We start from the raw sequence: 15,277 nt of genomic DNA on the forward strand, positions 1-15,277 counted from the left end.
GCAGCACCAAAACATATGCAACTTGCAGTAAAGCCGAGAAGAGTGAGAAGCGAGCACTTAAAAATAATAACAACAACAAAAATAAGAGAAATAAATGCTTATTTGAAAATTACCCTTCCACGTTACAGTTCATCCGTCTCCTGGGGGAGAGAAACGGCTGCCTGAAGTTTTGTATGGATCTAACTGCAGCATGTGCGGGTTGTGCTTGCCGCTCTGGGCACGTATGGCGGGGATGCAAAGGCAGCTGAGCCGGGGGGCGGAAGGGGGGTGCGGGTGGGGGCGAAAGGCTGAAAGGCAGAAAGAGGTAGAGCCCCAGCTACGCCTTCCCCCGGGCTCCGGCAGCCGGGGGGAGCAACCCAGCCCGGGGCTGGCAGCGGAGGGGTAGGCACAGGGAGGGGGGAGGCTGCCCCCTCCGCCCCTCCCTGCCTGCCTGCCTGCCTGCCCGCGCAGAGCGAAGGAGGGCGGCTGCCGCCCGCGGATGCTGGGGCGCGGGCAGGGCGGGCGGCGCGGGCGGCGCGGGCAGGGGAGCTGTCCTTCAGCACCGCGGGCCGCGGAGCGCCGCTCCGGCACTGCCGCCCGGGGAGCTGTCCTTCAGCACCGGGGGGCCGGGAGCGCTCCTCCCGCGCCGCGGACCGGGGAGCTGTCCTTCAGCACCGCGGGCCGCCGCCGCCGCCGGGGAGCTGTCCAGCGCCTCGCCGCCGCCTTGATGCAGTAACGGGGCCCGGGAGTCGCCGGGGGCCGCCGCGGGGCAGGGGGTGCCGCAGCCGGGCGCCGCTCCGCGCCCCCAGCCCAGGAGGGCGCCGCGCCTGTCCCCCTCCTCCCCTAGGATCCCCCCTCTCTCCTCGCCCACCTCCGCCGGGAGCGAGCGCCGCGGCTGTGCGGAAAAGCCATGGGAGGCAAGACCTCGGCACCTGTTCAGCTGAAATCAAGGGCTTACAGTATACTGGGCAGTCTGGCTTGGTGATAGGAGCGAACGAAAGGAAGGAGAAGCAAGCAAGAAAAAGTGAGAGAGGATTGGAGCGACTGCCGCTGCTGGGGAAAAAAAAAAATAAAAACCCAAGGAAGATAACTGGGAAGGAAAAGGATTTTCATGGCGCAGGCTGCAGAGCTAAGCAAGAAGACTGAAGGTTGCATCTCTGCTCTTACAGTCTCTAACTGTCTAGGTCCAGATAATGAGAGATTGTGTTGAGGATGCTGCTGCTGCTCCCCTGTTCACTGTGGAAGCCATCTCCAAATTAGCCATTACATATGGAAACTGGAGACCAGAATTTTAGAAAAAGGGATTAAGGCGTCTCGTTTTGGGGGGGGTTCTCTCTTTATTTGTTTGGTTTTTTCTTGGTTCTTTTGTGTCTCTTTTTTTTTTCTTTTTCCTTTTTCCTTTTTTTATATTTCAACCAGAACGTTTCCGATTTAAAAGGCAAGCCTGTTCCCGTGTGGTCTTTCTAATTTACACTCTTTTCCGTGGGCTTTCTTACCTCTCTTTTTTGATATCTATCTCTCTATATATACCCATTATATTATTAGTCGGAATTATTATTCTTTTATTTTATTAAACACACACACCCCAAGAATCAGAAGGCGGTTGGGTATTTGTATAATGAAGAATTATGGGGCTCTTTGACAGAGGTGTTCAGATGCTTTTAACCACCGTTGGTGCTTTCGCTGCCTTCAGCCTGATGACCATAGCTGTGGGGACCGACTACTGGCTTTACTCCAGAGGGGTTTGCAAGACTAAAACTGTCAGTGAGAACGAAACCAGCAAAAAGAACGAGGAAGTCATGACCCATTCTGGATTATGGAGAACCTGCTGCCTGGAAGGTATTTGATTCTGGATCTCCACCCTCCCCCCCTCCTCCCCCTCCACTTTCCTCTCCCCCTATCCCATATCCCCCCCCCCATTCCCAATAATCCCTTCACATTCCACCATTTTCTAACTTCATTCCTTTCACCACAATTGAGAGTGGTGGGCTTAGTTACATGGGTCACAGAGGCAAGAAGACAAGCAAATTATTCTTTGCTCCGTTCCCTTCTTCCCTTCCTCAGCCTCTGCCCTACAATCTCCCCAGAATTTCATTGCCCCCCTTCCGGCGGGAATAATATGTGTCTTACAAAAACACCAAGAGACCCTTTAAAAAAGCAACTATGTGGTCTACCTGTCTTCAGGTTGTTTGTATTGCCTGGGAAATCAATGCCAAAATGCTGTGTTATTGCTGTGCTCCGTCTGCAACCACAGAGTGAAATAATTTGTCTTTTTGCAAATGGCTTATTTGAAAAAACTAGACTGGGAGTGAGGGGCAATGTGGGGAGGGGGTGGCTGCAAAGCAATTCAGATGTATTTATTGGTTCACTTTAGAAAGGAAAAGAGAGAGAAAAGGAAATAACCCTGCAATGTCCAAAATGTCTCATACGGTAAAACTGGTGATTCCAGTCCTCTCAAGCAGAGTTCAGAGCATTTCATAATGTCTATGAGCAACCACATCTTACTGGGCTGGATGCAGGGGGTTCTATTTGGCAGCTGATTGGTTTGTTTTGGGGTTGGGATCTTTCCCCCACTTGTTTGTTGTTGGGGGTAGATTTTTGTTCAGGGGCTTTTCTTTAAGGTTTATGGTAGAAGCTAAAAATAAACAAGTGTCTGAATAGAAAAATCAGCATAAGTCTTATGTGGTGAAACTGCACAGCAACTCAGTGACATGTCTGATGGCATAAGAGCCACTGCCGCAGCCAACTTCTGGAATCAGACATTCATAAGGGAGGGGGAGAGAAGTGAGGGGCCAGCAGTTCACTTTTGAATATGTGTTGCTCAGTCCTGCTATTGGCACACTTGTGGGCTGGGGAGGTGGGCTGCAGCTGATGCTGGAGGGATAGGGGCTACCAATGTAAATGCGTGATTTTCTGTTATACACGTAGCGAGAAGGAGGGAGTAAGAGCAAGGCAGTGCACATTGCAGCCCGGTATCAAAATGCTGCTTATGAATCAGCCCCCAGCCAGAGACTTGGCTACAGGGGCTGGTGGGTGCCTGCAGATAACGCCTAGGTCTGCTAGTGCCCCCCAGAGTTGGGTGTGCCTGGAGCTCCCTGATGGGCAAGAGGGGAAGCAGGTACCGCAGGAACGATTTTCTGAGAGTGCACTGGAAGATGCAAGGCAGGGGGAGGGGGAATAAACTGTGTATGTCCTAACGTCTTCCACCAAAGCAAGCTAAAGCTGCTGTTTAGAAATGGTTGTGTCCGGGAAGAAGCGCAAATTTCCCCCCCGTTCTTGGTGCAAACGGTTGAGTGATGGCTGGACATGTTTTGAATAGCTAAGTGACTTCATTGAGCGATGGTCTATTTGACGCATACTGCATTTAGTGCCCTTTGTCAACCCAAACTGCTGCCTTTTAACATATCCTGCAGAGGAGCTCTATGCTGAATACTATATGCTGTCTCCACGCCAGAAAATCAATAGCAGTAAATTAATGGGGGATGTTTTAAACACACTCACTCGCGCACATGCACGCATTTCTTCCAAATAGATAAATATATGGAGATATATATTAATAAAGAATGAAAAGCCTTTCACATAGCTATTCATTACAACAGGAGAGAGAGACATTTCCTTAATTAAAAATTAATGAGGAGGCAAAAAAAAAAAAAAAAAAAAAAAAAAAAAAAGGAAAAGCAAAAAAAAAAAAAAAAAAAGAAATAAAGAAAAAGCAAGCCCAAAAGCGAAGCCATGTGGGGAGGGAGGGAGGCTGCAGTGAGAACTCCCCTCCTGAGCTGAGTCCCTGAGCCGGAGGGTGGAGGGAGGCTGGGGAGGAGACAAGGTATGAGGACCCCATCCAGGAGTGGCAGTGAATTCAGATCATGTCCATGTGCCCACGGAGCCGGATCCAGAGGGATGCGGTCAGAGGGGGAGGAGGAAGAGGCGGGTGAGGTTTGTCAGATCATAGGAGCTCAAGGCTCCTTCTCCTTTACATCCAACAGGACCCCACAGGGACTGTGGAGAAGTGGTTGCGTGATAAGGGAAAGAGCCAGGATGCTCCCCATCAAAGGTTCCAAAGTGTTCCCATCCCCTCCTAGTGCCATCTTGGTCCCCTGCCCATGCTCTCACGCAAAATCAGACTGCAGCCCAACACAAGAGCTGGGAAGGGCAGCATGAGGGGTGGTGAGATTCTTTTTTGTCCCCATGACACAAACAAGGGGGCCTATTTGGCTCCCCAGAGCTGCTGGATGTGGGGCAGAAGTTGTAAGTGGGGCTGGAAGGTGCTAGGAACTACCTGAGAGCATGCCCTGCTCTGAGCATCACCAGCCTGAGGAGACAGGTTGTCCCAAAACTTTGAGCTAGGTAACAGGAGTTCCATGGCCATACACTGTGCAGGACATGGGCATGGCTGTGCCTCATGGCTGAGGATGCCTCTAACTGGCTCCTCTCATTCCAAGTCTGCATGGGCTGGTGGCTGTCACTCCTTAATCCCAGGATGGCACAGCCATATATATCCCCAATAGACACACACGAGAGGGCACTGGGCAACCCCCAGATGTCATATCTGATAAGCCAGAAGGTTGTCTTCCTTCTCAGCATAAGGAACCAGAAAGGTGTCCCTGATTCACTTGATCTCCCAAGTGAGAGCTGCAAGCTGGGTGGAGAAGGGTGCTGCAGAGACTCCTTGCCCTCATGATGTGTGGGTTAGATGGGTTTGGGAAGGGAAATGGCCATTCCCAGGATGCTGTGGAAATGGCCAAACCCTTGGACTCTGTTCACACCCTGCTCACAGTGTGGCAGAAATACCTGGAGAAGAGTGTGGGACAGAAATGGTGCATGCCCATAGAGTTTGGAGAGTCAGTGAAGAGGAGGGCAGAGGAATTTTAATGAACAAATAAGCACAGAAGGAGCCAAAACAATCTTCTGCTAACAATAGGAAGGCTCTGATGAGGTTGACTTCATTTTGGGGGATATCAGGGAATGCTAGCACTAGCCAGCACTATAGACTGTCAGAAATGGTGAAGTCTTCCTATTCCAGCGCTGTGGTAAATAGTATTTCTTTATCTTGGCCAAGATATCCAATAGTAAAAAGGAACATGGAGGCTAAGCCTGTGCACACAGACATGCTGCAATCAGAAAGCAAGTTTGCCTTGAACAATTAGATTCCTGGGCTTTTAGGATTTTAGGGTTCCCCTCTGTCTAGTCATTCAGCATTCTCAGTCAGTATCTTCAGAGCCTTGTGTTGTTCCCAAAATCAATGTTATTTTGGTGTTCAGACTCTGTTGGGATCCCTCTCCTCTCTTTCCTGAATCTTACAGGGAGCCCCTGTTTAATACTGGGGCTGGAGCAGAAAGGTAATGGTGGTTCCCATTACTGCAGACCACACTTACAATTCTTTTCCTAATCTTCCTTCAGATAATTCTCTCTAAGGTTTTGGGAGTGCTTAAATGTGTACTTGAGATGCTCAAAAACCTTTGCTCTTCGAGAAGAATGGGAGAACCTTTGTCAACCCAATGACCACGTATATACTGAGTGTGCATTAACGTCTAGCAGTTGAGGCTCATGAGCTCATGGCACACATAGGTGCTGCACCTCTTGCAACTTTGAAATGTCTGCAGAGCTTCCAGCCTAATTCCTCCTTGGCACCACATGCTTTTAAAGCACTTTTTATTATGAGTGATGCCTTGTCTAATTCTTTCATTAGCTCCTGTAGATCTCCTACAGGATCTCAAAAAGTGAATGACGAAGCCTTATCAGGGTCTTATGAAGCAAGTAAATGAAATGTATTTTATATCTGTAGGTTATTGGTTTTGTCATGTTGTCATTATTATTAGGAAAGGGATAGGTCTGGGAGGCTTTTATACTGAGAAGGGAGAGATTGGAGTCCAGGGCAGGCAGGCATGAGTGATGCGCATGGGGTTAGACATCCCTGTAGATCTTACCGGTGTGAAGGCAAGTAATTGAATGGATGTTGGTGCAGAAAATAATTCCTGCCTGGAGACCCTTCCCAAGGAAAATTAATGAGCTGATCTGTTCCCGTCCCAGTTTGTTACATCTGAGCAGCGCATGAGAGTTAAGTGCAATTTCAGTATTTGCAGAAACAAAAAGCTGAGGGCAAGGCAAGGCAGAGCACAGGCGCTGGACACAGTCCTGGTGCTGCGTCTCTTCCCCACACTGCTTCTTTCAGTGCTGTCTGCTGATGGGCCACTTCTTTCCCTTCACGTGATATGAGCATTTCTTCCTTGTCTTCCCTCTTATCTATCTTTCACTCTTCATTTTCCTCATCCCTAGTTCCACCCTGCAGTGCTGCCTGCCACCCTATTTCTGTGGGTCCACAAAGCTGGTGGCGTCCTTTCCCCTGCCTCTTGCTGTCCTACCCTGGAAGATTTCTGAGGAAGCAGTGTAAATAGCAGAAGACTGAATGAGAGTCCCCATGCTCAGTGGTGCAGGAGCATCCCAGATCACAGCCCAGAGATGCAGGAGGCAGAGGCTTGGTGCCGCACTGCCTGCTGCTGGCATTGCCTCTGCCAGGCAGAGGGAGGATGCAGAGATACACGGGCCTGGTGTGAAGAGGGAGGCAAAGGATTTCCAGAAGTGGGGTGCAGGTGGTGAGGGGGAGGCACGTGGGATCCCAGGCATGGGTGGTTTTAGATCTCACAGTGCTTAAATTCACACATCACTGAGAGCTGGGGATTCAATGGGCTGAGACCTGCAAGCTCACTTCATTTCAGATTTGACAAGGAAATGCTGTTCCTTGCCAACCAGCTGCTAGAACTGACTTCTAAATTGTGTTTAAATTCTGGATCTCCCTACTGGCAGAGAAATAGGAATGGGTTAATATTGTCCTGAAATGCACCAGAAATTGCCTTGCTGAAGAGAGTGAGAGTGAAATGCAGTGGGAGGGACATGGAGATGCAGTGTGGCAGCAGTAATGTATAAAGAAATTACACAGAGATAGAACAAATGTCTCCTTGCCAGGGAGACCAGGAGCTATTCCTATCCCACGATTCCGTGTTAACCCATCCTTTCCCACCCGAGCCCCTCTGCTCTGTCTCGCTCAGCTGCAGTTCAGTGCAACCTCATTGGGAATTCATGGGAGGAGGGCTGCCAGGGCTCGCCAGCAGCATCTCCATATTTATTTCCTTTAAAAGCAGCAGCGAGGAGGTTGCCGAGAGGAACAGGGAACATTTCAGGCTCTCATCTGGCTCTGCCCCCTGCCCCTGTTTTAAGAGCAGGATTCCCAGTCAAGCATACCCTCTTTATCCCAGGGGGAGCCCTCGCCACCGCGTTCTGCGCTTATTCCCCCTTCACATCGCCCCATTGCTGGGGATGCACTGCTGCCTTCTGGGGCACCATAGCCTCCTCTTTGAGAGGGGCTTTCCGGGAGGACTGGGGTCTGCTGCCTGAGGAGGGGACACCATCAAGGCTCCCAGCCCCAGGGCTGCAGCAGCCTGACAGGGAAACGCAGAGTGCAGGATGGATCAGGAGTGCGGGGAGCAGACTGCAAATGCAATGCACCCCAAAGTTATTTTTCCCTCGCCTGCATGACCCCAGCTCACTCCTCACCCTCCATCTTTGACTCATTCTATCCATCTCCATTTTAATTTGTTCTCGTTTCCCTCCCCTGTTTTTCCTCTTTATTTTTCTCTTTCATCTTCATGTCTCTTCTGCGCTCTCTCAGAAGCAGCTTCCCCTTCATTATTCCTCCCTGATTCTCTCCAAGTTCTCCGAGGCCCATCCCCCTTTGCTCTTTCCTCTGTTACATTAGCTTGCCCTTGCTTTCCTCTGTCCCCTTTGCTCCTGCTATCTCATCTGTCTGTCCTCTTTCCTTTTCTCTCTGCTACCACATCACCCTGGCTGCCCCCATCTCACATTCTCTCAGCCCTGAGAACCCATCCTTTCAGAGCTCCTTTCCAAGGCAGCTCTTCGGAGTGGATGTCCCCCACCTCTTTCTCTAGCCAACCTCCCTCCCCCCCAACCCTGCTCCAAGCAGCCTATGACACCGGTTGCTGTTGCTGCCTTCTCTCACCCGCAGGGCACTACAGATCCCTCTGCCCCCCTCCCCCTTTGTGCTCCCCTCATTGCTCGTTGCCTGTGGTCAAGCCGACGTCCCTTCACTTTGCAGCCTCCAACCTCCATGGCCGGAGGGCTCACTGGCAGCACAGCTGATGAGCTGGCTCATCTGCATGCAGCCAGCAACTGGACTGGAAGGAGCTCCCGGCAGCCCTAAATACCCTCCCTGGCAGCCCTCAGACATGAATCAGGCCAGTCTCCAACGGGAAAATCAGGGTCTCTGCAGCCATCACCCTGGGGCCGTTGCTGTGCACTACAGGGAATGTCTCAGCAAACAGCCATCCTTTTCAAGCTGCATACAGGGAGAGAATTCTCTCTGAGATCCTCAGGATCACCGCCAAAGGGTTTGAGGAGAATGGGGCTGGGGTCTTCAGTGGGTCTCAATCCTCAGATCAGAGAGTACCGTTGGCTGATGGGAAAATGAGGGCAGTAGGGTTTTCAGGGCTCTAAATGAAACACAGCAGCTTCCCAGTTCCCTGAAACAGGAATATTGCTACCCCATGGCTCAGGGCAGTGCATGGCTGTAGACAGAAAACCCACAAGCAGCAAGTCCCCAAGCATTTGGAATGGCGGAGGGTGGATAACAGAGTACAAGGAGTCATCTGGGGAAGAAAGTAAAACCATTAAAGGTAGACAGGGATAAAGAGGAGTAAGGAAGACCATGTGTGTGAGGACAGGCTGAAAGACTAGATGTGTTTGCCTGGAAGAGGAGGTGAATGAGTGAGAAAGCAATTGGATTGTGTTGAATAATGAATGGGCTAGAGAAGATGGATCAGTAGCTCTTGATTTCCCCATTTTGTAACACACAGACAAGAGGACCTGACGTGAGTCACCGGAGACCCAGTTAAAGCTTTCTCATTTGATGCATATCAGGGCTGTGGAGTTTATTGCCACCGGAGCTCCCGTGGCCAAGATTTTAACAACATTTAGCAAGCAAGTGGGCATTTACAACAGAGTTCACGAAAATTAAGTGTCCTCATAATGGATATGAACAGCGTTTTGGGTGTTTCGTAATTCAGCAATTAAGCTAGGCTCCATAAAAACTAGGATAACATTTCACAAGGGCAGTCTATCCCCTATCTGACTGCCATGTGCTTCTTGCCTCTTCCCTGAAACATTTGTCAGGGATTAAACGGAGCTCAGATTTACTTAGTCTGGCATTTCCTTTGTTTCTAGATGTTCTGCTATGCAATTGCAACATAAGATGCAAACTAGGCCTGCATTTCTGCTAGTGTCAATGACTGCCCTAATTTGACAAATTAACTGTGAGTTTAGATATTTCTATCATATTTTGTTAGAAAGGATCTGGAATGTAGAGCAATTAAGAGCATACAGAATTAAGTGGAGTCCTTTTTCTTCACACCCCAGGGTATAAAGTGAGTAGTTAGCAGTGAAGGTACTATATAAGTGCAAAGAATTATTATTGTTGATATCCCTGCTTCCCAGAAAGCAATAGGCTTTGGGTCTCTTTGATGCTATCATGACTAAATTAGAAACGAGGTTGTCGCTTTTCTCTTGCATCTGTGGCAGTGATTACTGAACTGGCATCTGATGACGTACAACACTGTAGTGTTCCTATGCACAAGGGATGAAGGCCTGATTCTCCCCTCCTTTGCACTGGTGCAACCTCAGTGACTGGGAAGGAGCTGTGCTGCTTTCACGGTCCATGAAGGCAAGAGGGAAATCAGACTGAGGAAGGGCTGTGCATGCTTTAAGCAGCTATTTCCCTTGAGGTTACCGTGTGCCTTGCTTCCAACAATGCTGTATCCCACCAAACCAGAGGCTCAGTTTGCCTTCAGTGAGTGGAATGCCCATTTATGCCATCTGTTCCTCCAGCCCATCAGTACCTTTCTTAAAACTATTTCAACTTTCTTCATCTTTCACCCTCTCTAGAAAAGTCCAAGTTGGCATCCCTCACAGTGGGACAAAAGTCCTCTTACGGGCTCCTCACTTGAGGTTGGTGGAAGTGTGAAATGGCAGAGGAGACCACGCATCCCCTGGCATTCAGCTTCCTGCTTTTCTTCCTTCTGCATTTCTGTCCTTCATAGAATCTCTGTCATTTGCTGACAGCTTTCTGTCTCCCAGCCCCATTTATCCCCTTTGTGCTACAGAAAAGCTCCCCTATAAATTTCCAAACTACACAGTCAGAGTTTTCATAACAAGCCCTGCAGGACAGGTGAAATCTACTTCTGTTTCTGTGGCATAGGCTGCTGGAGTTTTTATACCAGCTTCCTATCAAACCTATAACTCCCCAGAGAAGTATATGGACTTTATCCTGTACCTCCTGTTACCCCAGAGCATATACTTCTACTTGTTAGCCCTGAAAAACAGAAAATGAGGATGCTATACAAAAACTTGAGACTGCAGTGCCATGCTATCCATGGGTAGGAATTCCTCTGATGTCTGTTTTTGCTAGAAGCGGAACAACTATAAATTTCTGATTTTGCTTGTTGTTTAAAGTATACATTCTGTCAAATAAAGAATAACACTATCCACCTCCATCCCCTGGATTTCTTCCTATTTCTCAGTTTCCATTCTCTCCACGAACATGATTTTTTTAGCATGTTTTATTTTTCTCCTCCCACTGCTTCATAACTGCATTTCATTCTTAAATTTGCCATCGCTCAGGGAAGTTCCCTCTTCATTCAGGTCCTGTTTATACCACCAGTGTAGCTGCAGTCTGATGGATCTCACTTGAACATTGAATATTTCCCAGGTTTATGGTCTTGTTCGTTCAGTGTCATAGACCAAGCACTATCAATCACACAGCTTTTCATCCAACCCTATTTGCTGACTCCTGAAACCTGTCCGTTGCAAATAGCACATTTCTGAGAACATGTTTCTGGATCTTCATTCCCTCCTGAAAATGCTGCTTAGAGATTTCCTTTCTTGTTTTCATTTTGTCCTTTGCTCATTCCATTGGTCCCCTTCAGAATTCATTGCTTCTACTTTTCTTCCTTTTTTCTCTACTTACTCTCTCAGATCTGCCATCCTCTCCTCTTCTCTCCTCTCCTCTCCTCTCCTCTCCTCTCCTCTCCTCTCCTCTCCTCTCCTCTCCTCTCCTCTCCTCTCCTCTCCTCTCCTCTCCTCTCCTCTCCTCTCCTCTCCTCTCCTCTCCTCTCCTCTCCTCTCCTCTCCTCTCCTCTCCTCTCCTCTCCTCTCCTCTCCTCTCCTCTCCTCTCCTCTCTTCTCATTCCTCAGTTCTCCTGGGTAGGAGACACCCCCATTCCCAAACAGCTCATCCTCCACGGTGAAGTGGTGAAAATAGTTTGACAGCTAAATGTGTACATGTGTGTGCACGTGTGTGTATCTCCTTTCAGATGTGGCCAGTCAGAAAGCCTGGGAGTTGAGATGAAGTATCCTAGCTCTGACTTTTGCCTTTCAGAGACCCCTGAGGAGTCATTTCAGAATGCAGATGGCCCTCAAAATTGCCTTCAGAGGACAGGGTCCCAAGGAATCAATCATCAGGAATTTCTGCTGCTTTCTATTATATTCAAGCATTGCCCTTTTCCTTAGGCTGAGGGTCATGGTTTTGTTGGCATTTTTGTTTTGTTTTGTTATGTTATGTTATGTTGGTGGTTTTGTTTTTGTTTTTGTTTTTTAAGGGCAGTGGCAGAACCATTAAAGAAGACATTTTTCTCTTACTCATTTTTGACTGAGGGAGTGAATGAACTGTGATAAATACTTTTCTGTATATAGCTTGAGCTGTCTCAGAGAAGTGGCAGAGGAAACAGATGGCAGAGGCCCTTTATAGGCAGCTGCTGTTGTCTCTTAAGGTGTCACCAGCACAAGAAAAGTGGTTGTAATTGGGCAGCTTCAAGATCAGCAGCCCCTGAGAGGACTTGAGCAGAAAAGAATGTCATCCTGTGTGAAGGGGGGGAGGCAGAAATCAAATATTCAGAGACTAAGGAATAGCGCTTGAGGGGTGAAATAAAGTACAGGAAATAGTTTGAAGCAAGGATGAACCTTTATTAAATGACATGACTGGAGGATGGTTTTCCTGCATTTGGGAGTTCACACTTGGCCACAGACAGTGGGAACACCGTAGGCAGGGTGAAGAAGGTGGTTTCAGGTATTTTGGGGATAGAAAGAGGAGGTGGTGTGCAAAGGAAACAGCTGAGTGAGAGACACAGATTTTCAACGTGCTAAGAAAATGCAGCCCACGGGAGAGGAAAGGTCCAGGAGTAGCCATTTCCAGGCTCTACCTCCTCCAGCTTGCTTCACAGCAATGCTGCAGTGTGCTTTTGAAATGAGGGGTGCTACAGTTCAGTGTAGAAGCCTCTGTCCTAGAAATTCCCTGGATGATTTTCGTTCCTGGAGCCCAAAGCCTGCCAGTACCCAGCACAAAGTGAAATTATAAAACAACAGAACTGGAGACATGTAGTGGCTCCCTCAAGAAATAACCAGAACAAAGATTCTTTATAACTTTCAAGATGGGAGAGATTTTGCTTTGGGCTAGACTCCTCAGTCTTCTAGTCATGGAGATGTCTACATTTCTTCTGCTGCCTTGGTGTCCCAAAAGCAGGATCCACGTATTCCTTTGCAGAAGAAAACTCACAGATAAGGTCAATAGGAAGCTTGGGAGGAAACCAGAGAGAATTGCAGGGTCTGTCTTGAAGTGCAGGGCTTTGGGTTAACATAGCAGCTGTGGACAGCTGGGGATTAATGCAGCTGAAGGTTTCGGTGTCCTCTAGCTAAGACGCATCCATTGCAGCTGTACTCAAGCACCTCATCGTCTTGAAGAAAAAAACTGCTGAGAACAGACCAGTGCAGCTATTTCACTACTGGTAGGAGGAAAAACAGAGAAACTAATATGCCAGCCCTGCAGAGTGAAGTGTAATGCAAAGAGAAGCACAGCACACAGGAAAAAAGTGTAAGACTGACAATTTTCCTAAATTTCAGGTGACTGCCTATTCATTGCAGCACTCTTCCCCAATCATTGCACCACTCTCCCCCATTTCAGTCATCACTTTGTCCCTTTGTACGCAGGAAAGAATAACTCAGTAAGACCAAGAGCAGCTTTCCAGGAATTAATTCCAGGGGCTGTCTAAGATCACAGGAGAAAGGTGTTTTTCTGTGTGCTGCATCATTACAGCTTGGCCCACATTTGCGGGAACAGTGAGGGGGAAAGCATTCAGAGCAAGGCAAGACTTCAAGAAAGAGCACTGTGAGGATGTGGAGGAACCAGCACCAGTAAGGATTCACACTCTAGTGCAGAAACCAAGGGCAGGGGTTTATTGGTTTTGTTGGTGTTTGTTTGTTTGTTTGTTTGTTTTTCTGGGAGTAGACTTATGGTAGAAGGAAGCATCTCTGCTGGAAAGAAAGGGAAGGTCGGGGATGTGGCATCTGTAAAGCACAACTGGCCAGAAGGAGAGCTAAAGTAAGGGGGACCCAGGCCTCAGCCACAGCACGGTATAGGGAGTTGGTGAGGGCTGGAAGGAGATGTCTTGAAGACAGCTGAGAAATATGGTCAGAGAGAGAAGACTGAGTCAGGAGAAATCATGGGAGCCATATGTAGGACAGACCTGAATTGTTCCGGTCTGAGAGAAGCAGGAATATCAGTCAGAGCTGATGGATGGAGAGACAGCCTCCTCGTCCATCTTTTCTGCCTTGTGGAATGGCACTGATTTCCTCCTGAATGACACCCCTAGAGACCTCTTCACCCTCTCTCCCCTGCTCTGTTCCATGGCATAAAGAAGGATTTAAATACACATCGGCAGGGAAGGATTGTTTACACCTGCACAACCAATATGGAAAGTGCGATCAGTGGTCATGGCTCTAGGCAACAAAAGATTGACAAAGGAGGGCTGGTGAGAAGAGTCAAAGGAGATAAAGTTTGCAATTTTTGTCTTAACCTTTTCTTGGCAAAGCTAAGAAATTTATCCATGTAAGAAAATTAAGCAGACATGGCCACCTCCTACGATGTGTCTCCCTGCTTGAGACCTGTCTCCTTCTGGAGGTCTGGGGTACAGTTTTGGTGCTAGAGAATCTATGGCATGGACTGATTATCTTCAGTAAAACAGAAGAGCCAAACTGGAATGCTCGTCTTTGGCTGCTGCTCTTCAGCAGAGTGTTTCTGAGCATTTTACTTGCTTCTGCTGTTGTGCTGTTGCAGTTGCACCAAAATGCTTTGTGTGTGGTGGAAACACCTTATTCTAGACACTGTGCATACACTGAAGTGCTCATTCAGATGTCAAAGCGACGGTCTAAGATGATAAATGACATATGAAATGCAGCAAAGCAGAATACAACAAACGTGTAAATCTTGTTTCTGGATCATTGTTTTTGATACCAGTGAGAGTATTTCATCGCCTTCTCCAGAGCAGGGAGAGCAGAACGCAGAACAAAGCACATCTGCCCAGCACCAGGCTGTACCAGAAAGAGATACCTGAATAACTCGAAGCAAGCTAGCTTAGGTGTTTCCATCTCTAATGGCTACTCAAGCATAGTATTCTGCACAGACAAATTAGCAGTGCGTCTGAGAGCTGTCAGGATGCAACACTTACTCGCGTGTGCTGCTTCTGAGACCCATGTGAGGTCACATTATGTTGTGCCATGGAAACTTATAGCAAGAGCCTCACTCAATTCTCAATCTAAATCTAATTCCTCTATCCCCAGATAGATAGGCCTCTGTACTTGGAGGTTTTTTTCCCTTATTAGGTAACCACAGGTAGTATGAAAGAAATGAACAGCTCGCATCTCATATCAGTTCTTCAAGAAAGGGTACTGTGTTATTTGGGATTCTGAAGGGGAGCTCGTTCCCAGATGTGTCTCTGAGTGCGTGGGAGATCTGAAGTCAGAAGAAGCTGTCACAGCTGGATTTCTCCTTTGTGGTTTTAGCAGGCAGGGCTGAAGGACACAGAAACTAATCTCCACGTGACCTGGAGATTCTGTCCTTTCACATGAGGGCAAGGGCTGAAGCTTGCTGAAAAGGCAATGCCGGAATGCTTTCGCCCATGTGGTTATTGCCCTGGGGATACATGGCCACTTCTGTCTCCAGGGTTGTCACTTACCAGTGAAAATTCATTGGATTCATGACAAAACTGTGGAATTTACCAGCAAAGAAATAGTTTGCTCTGAAAATAAATAAAAATCTGATCTGGGGGTGGTAATTTACTCAGACACCCAAGAGATCACTTATTTTGAGTATCTTGTTTAATTCTCACTGAGACTGCTCATTTTCTGTCATTCTTGATCTTAGTTTTCTCGAAGGAAGAAAAAAAAAGGTATAATATGTTACATG

General features: G+C 48.0%; 1 protein-coding gene across 2 annotated transcripts in view; it reads left to right on the forward strand.

The window, feature by feature from the left end:
• The first annotated feature begins 860 nt into the window (after positions 1–860).
• CACNG2 (calcium voltage-gated channel auxiliary subunit gamma 2) overlaps positions 861–15,277 on the forward strand; it is a 47,453-nt gene continuing 33,036 nt past the window's right edge. Inside the window, exons 1-2 of one of the 2 annotated variants that reach the window (XM_072358002.1) lie at positions 987–1,127; positions 1,673–1,818. In XM_072358002.1, the coding sequence (XP_072214103.1) occupies positions 1,677–1,818 (142 nt within the window). In that variant the 5' untranslated portion in view covers positions 987–1,127; positions 1,673–1,676. Of the gene's footprint in view, positions 1,819–15,277 lie in introns of both variants that reach the window. The other variant, XM_072357993.1, reaches the window with a different exon arrangement.

The sequence above is a fragment of the Excalfactoria chinensis genome, chromosome 1 (genome assembly GCF_039878825.1).
Source record: "Excalfactoria chinensis isolate bCotChi1 chromosome 1, bCotChi1.hap2, whole genome shotgun sequence".
NCBI lineage: Eukaryota > Metazoa > Chordata > Aves > Galliformes > Phasianidae > Excalfactoria > Excalfactoria chinensis.